Source organism: Chrysochloris asiatica, unplaced genomic scaffold, assembly GCF_000296735.1.
Source record: "Chrysochloris asiatica unplaced genomic scaffold, ChrAsi1.0 scaffold00007, whole genome shotgun sequence".
Classification (NCBI taxonomy): Eukaryota; Metazoa; Chordata; class Mammalia; order Afrosoricida; family Chrysochloridae; genus Chrysochloris; species Chrysochloris asiatica.
The window spans coordinates 14,507,227-14,521,940 of record NW_006408525.1 but is presented as its reverse complement, the minus strand read 5'-3'; the positions used below and the strand labels follow the sequence as shown (position 1 = coordinate 14,521,940).

General features: G+C 42.1%; 1 protein-coding gene across 1 annotated transcript in view; it reads left to right on the top strand.

The window, feature by feature from the left end:
• The window catches only part of HLF (hepatic leukemia factor), a 74,582-nt gene extending 61,924 nt beyond the window's left edge, over positions 1 to 12,658 (top strand). The window contains exons 3-4 of the mRNA XM_006832410.1: positions 7,323 to 7,543; positions 12,247 to 12,658. Coding sequence (XP_006832473.1) covers positions 7,323 to 7,543; positions 12,247 to 12,462 — 437 coding nt within the window. The 3' untranslated portion in view covers positions 12,463 to 12,658. The remainder of the gene's footprint in view (positions 1 to 7,322; positions 7,544 to 12,246) is intronic.
• Positions 12,659 to 14,714: the final 2,056 nt, after the last annotated feature.

Sequence of the window (14,714 nt, the reverse complement as noted above, 5' to 3'; positions counted from 1 at the left end):
GCTTTTGCCGTGTCCCAAAGATTTTAGTTTGTTGTTTTCATTCTCATTTGTTTCTAGGAACTTTGTGAATTCACGTTTAATTTCTTCTACTACCCAGTTGCTTTTCAGCAGGGTGTTATTCAGTTTCCATGTATTTAACTTGATTTCCTTGGTTTTCCTATTGTTGATTTCTAATTTGATAGCATTGTGGTCTGAGAAGATGCTCTGTAATATTTTGATATTTATAAATTTATGGAGATTTGTTTTGTGGCCCTAAAACATAGTGTATTCTAGAGAATGTACCATGTGCACTGGAAAAGAATGTGTACTGTGCTGTTGTTGGATTGAGTGCTCTGTACACATCTATGAGGTCCAATTGGTTGATTGTGTTGTTTAGTTCTTCTGTGTCTTTGTCAAGTTTCTTTCTGGTTGTTCTACCCATTTTTGAAAGCAGTGTATTAAAATCACCCACTATTGTAGATTCGTCTATTTCTTCAAATCTATTAGAGTTTGCTTTATATATTTTGGAGCACTTTCATTGGGAGTATAGATATTATGGTTATGTCATCTTGTTCAGTTGTCCCTTTTAATCATGAGATAATGTCCATCTTTCTCTATTATGCTGGTTTTTGCCTTAAAGTTTATTTTACCAGAAATTAGTACTGCTACTCCTGTTCATTTTTATTGCAATTAGCTTGGTATATTTTTTTCCATCCTTTGACTTTTAATCTGTTTTTTGTCTCTGTGTGTGACATGTGTTGCAGACAGCATATTGAAGGATTTTGTTTTCTTACCCCATTCTGCCACTCTCCATCTCTTAACAGGTACATTTAGTCCGTTTACATTCTGTGTAATTGATAGGTATGGATTAATTGCTGCCATTATGTTTGCTTTTTGTGGTATTTGCTGCTTTCTTTGTTCTGTGTGTCTTCCGTTGTTGAGTTCTTGCTTTTTGTATTTTTTCTTGTGAATTTCCTCATAGTTTTAATGTTTCCATGTTCTTGGATTATCATTTTCTTTCTTTGAGGTTGCCTTATAGTCCATTAACCTTTCTCTCCATTTAGTGCAGTCTGTTTTATCCTGTAATCTTACCTGAGCTTCTCAACATCTGGATCTCTGTTCCTATGTGTTTACCTTCTTTACATTGTAATTGTTTTGATCATAGACTGACCTCCCAGATTTTCTTAATTTTTTCCTTAAAGTTTTGTTCTGTTTTCTACTTTTCCTTCTGTCGATTTTAATTCTGGGAGGTGCTGCCATGTATGTCAATCTCTGGTTGTTGTCTGTTCTTATTAGGATGTTATGTCACGCAGGGATGGTTTTGGGAAAATCCCTTAGCTTCTGTTTATCCTAGAATGTTTTGATTACACTGTCATATTTGATTGATAGCTTTACTGGATAAAGGATTCTTGGTTGGCAATCTTTTTCTTTTTAGGGTTTTATATATGTCGCCCCATTGCCTTCTTGCTTGCCTGGTTTCTGCTGAGATATCCGAGCTTAATCTGACTTGCTTGCCTTTGTACGTAGCACTTTTGTTTTCCCTAGCTGCTCTTCATGAGTGTCTCATTTGATTTTGGAGAGCTTGATTGTGATATGGCTCAGTGATTTTCTTTTGGGGGTCTATCCTTCCTGAGGTTCATTGAGCTTCTTGAATGTGTATCTTTTCTCTAACATCCTGAAAAGTGAAATTTTCTTCCAGCAGTTCTTCAACTATTTCCCCTGTGGACTTGTGTGATTCTTCTTGTTCTGGAATACCGATAATTCTTAAGTTATTCATGTTGTCCAACATAAATCTTAGACCTTCAGATTTTTTTAATCCTTTTTTTCTGTTTTCTTTTCTATCTTAGTGGTATTGAGAAATTTATCTTCAAGCTCACTGATTCTGCCTTCCATCTCTTCTACTCCTTTGCCCTTTCAGAGTGTTATCTATTTCTGATATTTCTATTATTGATCGTTTGGACCGCTTTCTGTAAGTTTTGAATTGTTTCCAATGCTGTATCTCTTATTTGATTGTTCCTGTAGTGCTTTCTGACTTCTTCCTTATTTTTCTCAACTCCATTATAAAGTGTTTTGAAACATAATCATTTTCCTGAATTCTTTTCAGGCATTTGCAAGGCCTGCCCTCCTTCCAGAATGGAGTCCAGGTCTACCTCTAGGTCATTTGTCTTAGACGTTTTATCTTGTTTCTGGACATGTGCTGATATGGTCATCTGCTTTTGCTTCTTGGACATGTTTAGTGTTTATCTGTGGCCTTAATACTCAATTGAGTATGTGTTTTGGTATTTTTTATGCTTTCTGATTGCTTCCAGGGAGATGTGATCAGGATGTGGGCTTCTGTTTTCACTCTTCTTATTTCTTAACTCAGAGTAACTTTCACAGGTGTTGTCTGCCTCCTGTGTTGTGGCAGTTGGTATTGGTTCTTGCCTGTGTTTTGGTGTTTTATAGAGTGTAAATGTAGCTTGACTATATGGCAGTGGTTGCTACTCTTCTTGGGTAATATAGGAAGAGAAAGAATCCCCCAAATGTAGAAGGGGGAGCATAAAACAGCACCAGCATAAATAAATAAATAGACTGAAACTGCAGTCTATAATCATAGAAAAAGGAAAGGAGGGAGAGAAGAGAAAAAAAAAACTCTGTAGCTTAATATGAGTATAACGTCCTCTCTTCAGCTTCTTGCTTTCAAAGCTGCCTGAGAGATTTCAAGATTCCACTGTTGGTTGTTTTGCTATACCTCAGGCTTTAATTTTCAGCCTGTTCTGTTTTAAACTCTTTCCCTCTCTATAGCCCTGTCCTGGCCTTTCCTGTATTTAAAAACAAAACGTTCAGGCTGAGTATCTGCACATGTGTGGCAGAAGAATCCACCAGTGGTGAGAGTGGGGGTTATCTATTTGCTCAGGAACCCCTCTAGTCAATAGAATGGAAGTGTACATACAGTGGGGGGCGGGGGCCAATGACCAGATACCAAAAACCAGAAAATCAGAACAAAGAAAAGCCAACCAAGTGTATTGTCCACCTTTGCTCCAAGGTTCCCTTGGCCTTTTTCCATGGTGTGTCTGCTCCTCTCCTGCTTGTTCTTGCTGTTTGGTCTCGCCCAAGATGTCAGCTCCTGGCCTCCGAGCCCAGCAGATTCAAAAGTACATTATTTCTTACTTCAGCTTCAAGTTCCATTCGCTATAAGCCTTCAAACTTTCAAAATATTCCTAGCTCTCTGGTTCCGAGTTTTGGAGTAATGCCTTGGATCTGCTTTGCCTGGTATTCTGTGGTATTGCTGATCGTGAACTTCACTGTACCTCCACCCTAGCTGCCATCAAGCCCCCCTTCTTAATAGGTACATTTTAGGAGCAGTTTGGTAGTATATGGGGGGGGGGCGGATTGTGCATGCCCTTTCAACAATCCCACTACCAGATTTTCATCTCCAGAAGTACTCAGTAAAGTAATAAACATAATCAAAGAACTTGAAGAAAACCTGAATGTCCATTTTTTGGGGAATGATTAGATAAATTGTTATGTATCCTACTTATGGAATGTCATTCAATCTTTGAAGTGCTCTGATGGCCCAGTGATTAAGCACTTGCCTTCCAATAAAAGGTCTGTGGTTCAATTCCACCAGCCACGTGTGGCAGTCTGCTTCTGTTAAAGATTAGCCAAACCAAAACAAACTCATTGTTGTCGCGTTGATTCCCCCTCATAACAAGCCTATGTTGTTGTTAGGTGCCATCGAGTCAGTACCGACTCATAGCGACCGTATGCACAACAGAATGAAACACTGCCCGGTCCTGGGCCAACCTCACTACTATTGCCGTGCTTGAGTCCATCGATGCTGCCATTTGGCCAATCCATCTCACTGGGGGTCTTCCTCTTTTTCTCTGACCCTCCACCATACCAAACATGATAACCTTCTCCAGTGACTGGTCCCTCCTGACAATATGTCCGAAGTTTAAGCAACAAAGTTTGGCCATCTTGGCCTCCAAGGAGCACTCTGGCTGCACTTCTTCCAACACAGATTTGTTGGTTCTTTTGGCAGCCCATGGCACTTTTCAATATTCTCCAACACCATAACTCAAAAGCATCAATTCTTCTATAGTCTTCCTTATTCACTGTCCAGCTTTTGCATGCATATGACGTTATTGAAAATACCTTGGCTTGGATCAGGCACACCTTAGTCTTCAAGCTGACATCTTTGTTCTTTAACACAATACGTTGTTTGATTTCTCGACTGCTGCTTCCATGAATGTTGATAAGTGATCCAAAAAGAATGGAGTCCTTGACCACTTCAATCTTTTCTCCATTGATAAGAATGTTGGTTGTTGGTCCAGTGATAAGGATTATTGTTTCCTTGCTCTTTGATCTTCTTCAGTAAATGTTTTAAGTCCTCTTCACTTTCAGCAAGCACGGTTGTATCTTCTGCATATCACAGGTTATTAATGAGTCTTCCTCCAATCCTGATGCTATGTTTTTCTTCATATAACCCAGCTTCTCGGATTATTTACTCAGCATACAGGTTGAATAAGTATGGTGAAAGAATACAACCCTATCGCACACAATTCCTAATTTTAAACTATTCAGTTTTCCTGTGTTCTATTCTAACAACTGCCTCTTGGTCCATGTACAGATTCCTCATGAGCATAATTAAGTGTTCAGGAATACTCATACTTTACAATGTTGTTCATGGTTTGTCATGATCCACATCATTGAAAGCCTCTGCATAGTCAATAAAGCACAGGTAAACGTCATAGGACTAAAATTGCCCTATAGGGTTTCTAAGGCTGCATATCTTTACGGAAGCCAGCTGCCACATCTTTCTCCTGAAGAAAGATGCTAACCCTTCAGTTAGCAACCAAGCACTTTAACCATTGTGACACCAGTGCTCCAGTAAACACACCCCAACGGAGTCTAATCTGAAGAGTATAACTGCCCCTTTGGGGTTTCCAAGGCTGCACATCTTTCTCCTGAGGAATGACTGAAGGGTTCCAATTGCAGACCTTTGGGTTAGCAGTGGAGCACCTTAACCACTGCACCACCAGTGCTGTTTCTGTCAGGGTGACAGCCTTGAGGATCTTTGGGGAGTTCTACTCCGCCCTACGGGATTACTATGAGTCGGAACCCACTCAAGGCAACAGGCGTTCCCTCTTTCTAAAGAACAAAATAGTTCTGTTTCTATTAACAGACTTGCATGTGGTACACTCATATATTGAAAAAGTGATTTGAGGCATGTGAATAGTATAGTCCTGTTTTAAATCATCTGTGTATAAAACCTGAGGTGAGATGTCCCCACCAACTTGAGGGGTTCACCTCTGGGAAAGAGTGGGAGCTGAGATGATGGGACCCACTGCTAGGATGTTCACTTTCCAGACATGGTTTTCGCATTCATTGAGCAATTTCAACAAACATCTTAAAATCATTTTAAAAAGTTAAAAGAATGAGGCATTCTTAAATTTAAAATACTTAAACATTAAAAGATAAGAAAAAATAATCGAGATCCCGTACACCATTGCCCAGTGAGCCTACTGACATTTTAGAATAAAGCAGGAGGTAGCAGGGAGGGGATAAGTAGCAGACTTAATTAGGTAGAAAATATAAGGGAGAAAGGTATAGGGTATCCTTGTGGGGGAAGGGAGCCTGACTTTTGTTCCTTGGGTCTTTTGCCGGTTACTGTTTGATACTCGGAAAGCCATGTGCCTTTATGGTCTGGTTAGATTTTTCTCTCTCCATTCTGCAGATAGGGCTGACCTAGTTTGATTGGGAGGGTGGGGGATGGGGGTGGATTCGGGGTAGGGCTGGAGAGAAAGAATTCAGAGAAAAGTTCTGCCTCAATGTGAAGTGTTATTGTTAGAATGTTCATGAATGAGTGTTAGATCCCAGCATCTTAGAACCACTCTTAAAAGAGAAATAACACCGTGACAGGCCAGAACTCTGAAGTAAGCCACTGTGGTGAGCAGGCATAATATAAATGGAACAGGAGAGGTAGTGTGGCCAGGTAGAAAAACTGTATGTGCGTGTTTGTGTGTCAACCTTAAGAGCATTCATATAGCAAAACAGCAGTAACCTTTTAATAGGGCACAGTAAATTCGCCGTGTGTGTGTGTCTGGGTGCCAGAATGGCTGTTCTAGAGATGAGGTTGTTGGGTAGCTTTGTTATTAAATTCAAAGAGAAGCATCTAAAAGGAAACTAAAATCCCTGTTTTCGCTCAGATATGGTTCATTTTGGAGGCGCAAGATCAGATTGAGTTTGACACCGTCCTGTACAGAGCTCAGCAGTCTCTTGAAGCTGGGGCTGAGCTGTAGCTTGGCTAATGAGAAATCTTCGTCCTCTGCCAACGCCTCAGGGGCACCATCTCTTCCTCTTTGGCAATCAGGATGCAAAGAGCTCAAAGCAGAGTTATGACCTAAAAGGTCACCCAGAGTATTCATTTTGCAAATTCCCCACCAGGCCTTTCCAGAAAAGCCGAGCCGGTTTTACAGTTCAGCTAGAATCCATGCCAATGGTATTCTTGCTTCAACTTGGGGCAGGTTTTAACAAAACCTGAATGGTACTTCTGAATGTCCTACCACTGGCCATGAGGAAGAGGAGGAGATGGCCAAACACAGCTGAGAGTTTATTATCACGTTTATTCTTTGGGTGTGAAAGAGCAGTTGTAAAATCCAAATGAAATTAAGAGTTTAAGACGCAAAGCTCCCAACGTAAACGTTTTGGTCTGTTAAGTTTCTTTTTACCGGCAAGACACAATCAGAAATGCAGTGAGACTGTTCTAAGAACAATGCTTGTGCGTTCCAGTGGTTCATCCTGTCAAGCCCACAAGTAGTTGTCTTTCTCATTTGAAAACTATCTTGTCTATTGCATCTCCATTGTGTCTTCTGATTTAAAAAAAAAAAGTCTTGGACCTATCCCATTCCCAAGTCACTGCCACTCTTCATGCACACAGGTTAGCGCAGCAGGCTTACCCATCAGTCCAGTCATCAAGCTGCCTGATGAGGTCTTCTTTCCAGACTTCAGTGCTATGTGTCACTTCACTGCACAGAAAGAACCCTTCCGTGACCCGCAGGCCTTCCTAGTAGCCCCTGTAGAGAATGCCTAGCACATAGTTGCTGCTCCATGAATATGTTTAGGAAGGAACGAATGCATGCATTTTAGATTTTGTTTCTCCCCCCTCTGTGAACGTGTGCGTGCCTTTGTTTTGTCAGATGGGACCTGAATGAAGTCATAGCCCTACTACATTGTAAGGATTATAGTGAGGATGAATAAGAATGTTTGTATCAGTCAGTTGAGTCGCTGCCTACTTTAATACGTGCCTACTTTAGGTCTGCCTAAAGTATCCATGAATTAAAACTCCTGTGTTGTTTCAGGTCAGCTGTTGCCAGCAAACCGCAATACACCAAGTCCCATTGATCCGGACACCATTCAGGTTCCGGTGGGTTATGAGCCAGACCCAGCCGATCTTGCGCTCTCCAGCATCCCTGGCCAGGAAATGTTTGATCCTCGCAAACGCAAGTTCTCTGAGGAAGAACTGAAACCACAGCCCATGATTAAGAAAGCTCGCAAAGTCTTCATCCCTGAGGATCTGAAGGTAAATTGGAACTGGTAATCAGGCTTTGGGCAGGTGGAGAGTGGGATCAAGAAGCTAGTTAAAAGGGTGACCCAAGGACGATCTTATAATTTAGTGAGTGACGGAGTCATGACTTCTGATCCTATTTCTTGCTTCCTTTCTGAGTGTCTTCTGAAAAATGCCTTTCATGTCTTGGTACTGCACAGGAATTAGGAGACTCAGTAAAATGTTGAGAGAGAGTTGCAGGTTTACTTCCATCTTGGGCTTCAAATAGCTACGGGGAAAACCCATGAGGGTTAATCAAACCAAAATCTTTCAAAGTTGGAAAGAGAAGAGACATTATTGGAGGAAAAAGCATTTGGACCTCGTAGACCGCCCCCCCAAGGGTTACCTACCTTCAGAAACTTTATGGATCGTTAATGACTGCTGTTTTCTTGATACATCAGGGGATAACTGCCAGAGACTTGACCTCTCTCCACCTTGCCAACCATGTATGACCAGGGTGGGATTTATAAATTATCTCAGCCAGTGGCTACTTCTGGGTTGGTTATCTCTGTTGAAGGGACACATTCATAAAGCAATATAGATTTACCTTAGGAAGTCAAACATGCCTTTAAATTAATCTGACACATTTTAATGCTTTAGAAGAAGAAAATTCTATTTTCCAAAAATTATATACCATGTCTGAAAGTTCCAAAATAGAAGAGTATGTTTAGCCTTTATATAGAGTTTTTTTTGTTTGTGCTTTTCCCCAATAATATGGATACCAGGATGGTTATAGACATATTCTGGGCATTAGACATATTCTGGGCATTGGAACTAGGCAAAATTAGCCTTTTTCTAAATTCTGACCCCATTCTCCAAACGTAAATAGGGTTCGCAGAGAGAGGTACTCCTATATTGAGAAAACGGGAGTTGGAGGCATTGTGCTGGAACTGATTGAAACTCATTACTCCGGCTTTGAATATCTAGACAGAGCACTGGGGGAAACATCAAAGGTGTGGGAGCTGAAGAACTTGGCAGGTTTAAATCGCTGCCATTGCCCACATAGCTGAGGGGCCCCTCTGTGATACAGCACAGACTGGAGATTCACTGGTTCCAAATGATCGTGTTTCACTTGTGGAAATGGAGAAGCAGAAGGCAAAGTTAGAGAAACACTGCTAATATCAGTCAGGTATAGCTGACCCCCAGGCTTTCTAGCTTTCTAAAAGGGTCATGCTGACCCTGACTACATCAGGGGACCTTAGGTGATAAGACAAGAGTTGTTATCCTGAGAATCAGAAAAGGAAAGTGCATGATCCGAACACCAGAAAACTGTAGGTTCAGCCTATAGAACCCTCAGATGGAAGTTTTTTTATTGTTGTTAATGTGCTGTGGAGTCGGTTCCAACTCATAGCGAGCCTGCATAGGGTTTCAGAGGCTGTGAATCTTTACGGGAGCAGAAAGCCTCATCTTTGTCCCGCGGAACGGCTGGTAGTTTTGAACTGTTGACCCTACAGCTCACAGCCTGATTTCGTAACCAGTACGCTACCAGAGCTTAGGTTCTCCGTTTTCTAAGGAACAGAGAGGGTTAGACTGTGATAGAGAGGCACTGCTGCATTAGGTCCTGAGCACTTACATATACCTTCGTTCAATTGACTGCTTTCCCTGGTTTTAGGTTTTTAGTGGGACAATCCTGCCTGTATTGTGGAGCATGCCTTACACTAGACAGGCTGTCCACTCAACACGGATTACCCCTTGGCTGCAGGCGTGGGTTAAAAGGATGCTTGTACAGACTGATGGCTTTTCTTTTCAGCCAGAGCTTCTGAGTCTCCACACTGACATGTTCAGAGCAAAGGCAAGATTACTTAGTAACCCAAATCACCTTAGCAACACACAGGCCATGTCAAAACCATCTTGTGCTTGAATTATTCTTACTACTGCTGCCAGGACCAGCTTTGACCTTCTCACATAGTGGGTGGAGAGCAGGTAGGAACCATCCCCCGCCATGTGTCCTGGAAGCTTCAGGCCACAGACAACAAGCTGGTAGAAAGCAGGAAGCAAAGCTATACCGTAGTTCTCTCTAGCCACAGATTGAACCAGGTGGGAAGAGAGAAGGTACTGGTGTAGCCTAGCATGGGAGGAGCAAACTGTTAAGGGCCATCAAGTTGGTTCTGACTCATAGCAACCCTTTGTAGGGTTTCTGAGGAGCAGCTAGTGCATTTGAACCACTAACCTTACTGTTAGCATTCCAGTGCTTACCATACAGTACCACACCATGACTCCAGCAGCAAACTGGTTGAGTAGCATGGCCCCGGTCCAAACTGGTCTTCCCCACAGCTGCCTGAACAATTCATTGACATTGGTGTGTGCATCTCCAAGGAGAGTCAAGGGGTAGGAAGGATACAGAGATTCCTGATGAAAAATCCCCTTATTCACCTTGACTTCCCTAGCACATTTTAATGTCCATTTATTCACTTGGAAAGTACTGTTCAAGGGCTGTGCCAAGCCCTGTTTAGGAGCTGGGCATACAAGGGGAGCCAATCCCTGCCCTCATGGAGCTTCCATTCTAGCAAGGAAAAGGGGGTGTTGATCTGTCTGAAAGGCTGTGACTGGGAAGGCAGCATCCAATGTGAGACCCGCGGGAGGATGGTGGAGTAAGGCTGAGTTGGGTCATTGCTGGATGGGGTCACTGGGATGTTCTCGGAGAGAAAAAAGAAGGGGACAATTTTTTTTTTTTCAGGCAAGTGTAGGAGAGGGACAGCACTGGGGCAAAACTCGGGATTCGTTTCACATTGACCATTTAAATGTTACTCAGGTTAATTAAGGCTTAGAGAACAGTCCCAGGAAACTACAGTAAATTATTTGAATGCTATCCCAGTGAGTACATTGATTAGTGGCTATATTGTGCTTCTAATTACCAAAGACTACGTGCCCATTACATATCTAATAGACATCAGAAGGGTGAGAGGTAATGACCCGACCTCTTCTTGGCTTCCCACCACCCCCCCTTCTTCTAGAAGCACCACTTTTAATAACTTGGTATAAATCTTTCTGGTTCTCATTCTGAATTTATAGTATTAGCTTTTCCAAGAGCAGTAGCCTTGCATAGTTAACTAAAAGTTGCATTATTTCCAGCATTATTTCCACCCCAATGGTGGTATTATTTTCCAATTCAGCTGGGTCATTACTTATAACAGTTGCAGAGTAGAGTATTCATTTGTATGACTTTCTCATAATATATGGTGTCCTGTAGGGTTAGCACTAGACTGTGAACCACAAGGTTGACAATTCAAGCCCACTGAACGCTCTTTGGACACTCTATACAGGGTCACTGTGAGGCCCGACTACTTGGCACTTAGCAACAACAATGCATGAATAAGTTTTGTTTTTTTCATTTCTATGACAAGCAATGCTGCATTGTTTTGTTTGTTTGTTTGTTTGCCTGTCTACTATGTATGGCGTACTGGAGTGGCGCTGTGAGCTAATGCGTCAGACTGCAAAGTCATTTGAACTGCAAGGTAGGTGGTTCAAGCTCACCAGCTGCTCCTTGGAAACCCTATACAGGGTCATTAAGGGTCAGAATTGACTCTATGGCACTTAACAACAACCATGTATACCTGCATGAATATAGAGTGAAAAAATCTGCAAGTGGAATTGCTAAACCAATGGTTCATATATGTAAATTGATGTTAAGTGCTGTCAAGTCAATTCCGACTCATAGCAACCTTATATAGGTTTTCTGAGGAGCAGCTGCTGGTGGGTTTGAACTTCTGACATTGTGGTTTAAAGTCTAGTGCTGATCCTACAGCACCACACCATAGGTTGTTTCCAAATTACGGAGTTTTGGTGGTGTGATGGTTCAGGGCTAGGATGCTAAGCGAAAGGTTGGCAGTTGGCACCCACCCAGTAGCTCTCTGTGAGAGAAAGATCTGACCATCTGTCCCCATAAAGGTAATAGTCTACAAAACCCTATGGGGCACTTCATCACATGGAGTAGCTGTGACTCAAACATCACCTTGAGGAAGGGCACCTGACAATAACAGCATTTCCAATTTGCCTCCCTAAAATATTATGCCAATTGATATTGTTGATGTCACGCGTCATCAAGTTGGTTTCGACTCCTAGTGACCCTGTATATAGTTTCCCCGAGGAGCAGCTGGAGGGCTTCAACTGCCAACCCTGTTTTTCATAGTTCAGTGCTGATGCTACAGCTCCACACTATTTGTTATGTGCCGTGGAGTCGGTTCCAACTCATAGCAACCCTGTACAAGATTTCCGAGGAGCAGAAAGCCTCATCTTTCTCCCGTAGAACAGCTGTTCATGTTGAACTGCTGACCCTGAGGTTAGCAGCCCGATTCGTAACAACTACACTACCAGAGCTAGTTAAAGCATAGGAATGCACCTGAAAGAAAGGGGTTCTTAGCAAGGAGAGTGAATACACGAGGGTGTGAGCTACGCCCCTTGCTTTCCCTTCAGTCTTGGCTCTCTGCGATGTAGGTACAGACTGCTGCTATTGTGAGGGGAATACAGAGAGAGAGGACTCTAAGCCTGTGGTGGCAGGTCCATCTCGCTCCAGGAAGGAAGTCCTGAATCACAGACCCTTCTCTCGGGAAAGAGACACCACTTAAGAACCTGGGCTGGTGCCTCAGCATGACCCTGGAGCTTGCCAGGGCTCTGACTGACACTTGGCTCTGCTGAAATCTAATATCTTCTTTCTTTTTCCTTCTGTAACTAATGAGCAGGATGACAAGTACTGGGCAAGGCGCAGAAAGAACAACATGGCAGCCAAGCGCTCCCGCGACGCCCGGAGGCTGAAGGAGAACCAGATTGCCATCCGGGCCTCCTTCCTGGAGAAGGAGAACTCGGCCCTCCGCCAGGAGGTGGCTGACTTGCGGAAGGAGTTGGGCAAATGCAAGAACATACTTGCCAAGTACGAAGCCAGGCATGGGCCCCTGTAGGCTGGCATTTTTGTGGGCTGGCTTTTGAATAGATGGACAGTTTGTTTCCTGTCTGATAGCACCACACCCAAACCAACCTTTCTATCATCAGCACTTTACCAGAGGCATAAACACAACTGACTCACATATTGGTGTGCATCTGCGCGTGTGTTTGTGTGCTTGTATGTGTGTGGTCAACTGTGTGTGTGTATGCGTGTATTCCTTTGCACTTGGCATTTAAAGACTCCCTCTCCATCTTGTAGTTCCAGAAAAAAAACGGTGCCATGTTTTTACTGGATTTACGGGGCCCTCTCATGGAGTTTCCTCCCCTCTCCTTCCCTGTCCAAGTTAGCTTGGTATTCCATCTTCTGTACTCTTCCAAGACCGTTTACCTTGGAATCCCCCAAGAAGGGCCCTCGTAAACTAGAAGAGCTCAGTTGGCAAGAGTACCCACTCTTGTTTATGTTATATCTGTACATTACCATTGTTACTAAGGTGCACAGAATACCTTAGCAGTACAGTGCCGCTTTATTACTTTGTAGGTTGCTTTCCTCATATTTTCAGTTTGGGTGATAACTTGTCTTCAAATTTAACGTGCTGATTAGATTTATTAGGTCCCACGTTTCCTTACTGCTATCTACTAAGTTTCCTTTTCATTCTACCAACCCCAGATAAGTAAGAATACTATTAGACAACACAGTGTGTTTTTGCACTGTCTGTACCTAAAGCAATAATCCTATTGTACGCTAGGGCATGCTGCCTGAGTATTACTAGTGGACGTAGGATATTTTCCCTACCTAAGAATTTTTCACTGTCTTTTAAAAAATATATACAAACCTGAAAGTAATGCATTTGAGCATGCCCAGAACATCCCCAGGACAGGGAAGCAGAGGAAGTGCAAGGTCTAAGCACAAGGGGTTAATTTCCAAAAGAGTTTCTTGGAGCAGCTTTGGGCATTAGTTACATGTTTGGTTTGGTTTTCTCCTCCTTGCCCCATCCTCACTTCACTTTTTTCCATATCCCTCTGGATCTTCATAACAATTCAATTATTTAAGATTTGGTTTTCCCTATTGTAATATATTTTTTGTGAATTATACCTGCTGTTTTTTGTTTTTAATTAGTTAATAAGTTGGTATTTGTAAGACCCTGTTGTTCTAGTGGTGTATTTTTGAATGCCTCTGAATGATTCGGAAGCGTATATTGCTTATCCTATGTTTTCTTTTGAACGTATGTACTCTTTAAACAGTGGACTTCTGAAAAATGAATGTAAGACACTGGTGTATCTCAGAAGGGGATGGGATGGTGTTGTCACAAACTGTGGTTAATCTAATCAACTGAAATGTTTACTGTAGACCAAAAGGAGAGATTAAATTGTTTAATGTTTTTACAGAGTAATTATAGGAAGTTCTTTTTTGTACAGTATTTTTCAGATATAAATACTGACAATGTATTTTGGAAGACATATATTATATATAGCAAAGAGAAAAGGAAAATTATTCCAGGTTTTAAAATTATATAGCAAAGATTTATATTCACCAATGTTGTACAGAGAAGATGTGCTTTGGGATTTTGAAGTCTTTAATATTTTAAGCTTATTGCTGACACATCAGCATGTTTTCTGCTTTAAATTAGCATTTTATGATCGTACAAAGGTTTGCCATGATGAATCCCGCTCTGAAGTACATAAGGAACATTCGTACTTCCTGTTTCACCTCAGAAAAAAAGTCCGTTAATGCCACCCAAAAGCACAAAATGGATTAGTCACATATTTATTGGACAAGACAGTGTATTTTTTTTTTTTAGGAAAAACGTCTGCCACACAAGCTTTTGGAATGGCCCATTGCGGCAAGTGCTCCGAACAGTTCTGTTCTATGCAGGAGCAGGTATGGGATGTTGTATCAAGATAACATTGGTGCTATGTGAATGGTTTATAACTTGCTGGATGTTTGACTTTAAAGATGATTGTTCTCGTTTTATGAAGTTGTATAATGTCAAGAGAGATTCTGATGTTACTGCAAAGGAGCATTTGTGCTAGATTAAAAGAATCTTTCATCAATGGCATCTTCCAGTTTCCTGCCTCCAAAGTATCTAATTCTTGAAGGATCTAGTGGTTGAATGATCCTTGTCAGTCCACCAGCACTGATTTTCATAGGTGGGATGTTCCTACCAGTATGCCTGGTGTGGTGCTTGCTGTAGGATCAGCACTGGACCGTGAACCACAAGGTCGGTGGTTCAAACCCACCAGCTGCTCCTTGGAAACCCTATACTGGGTG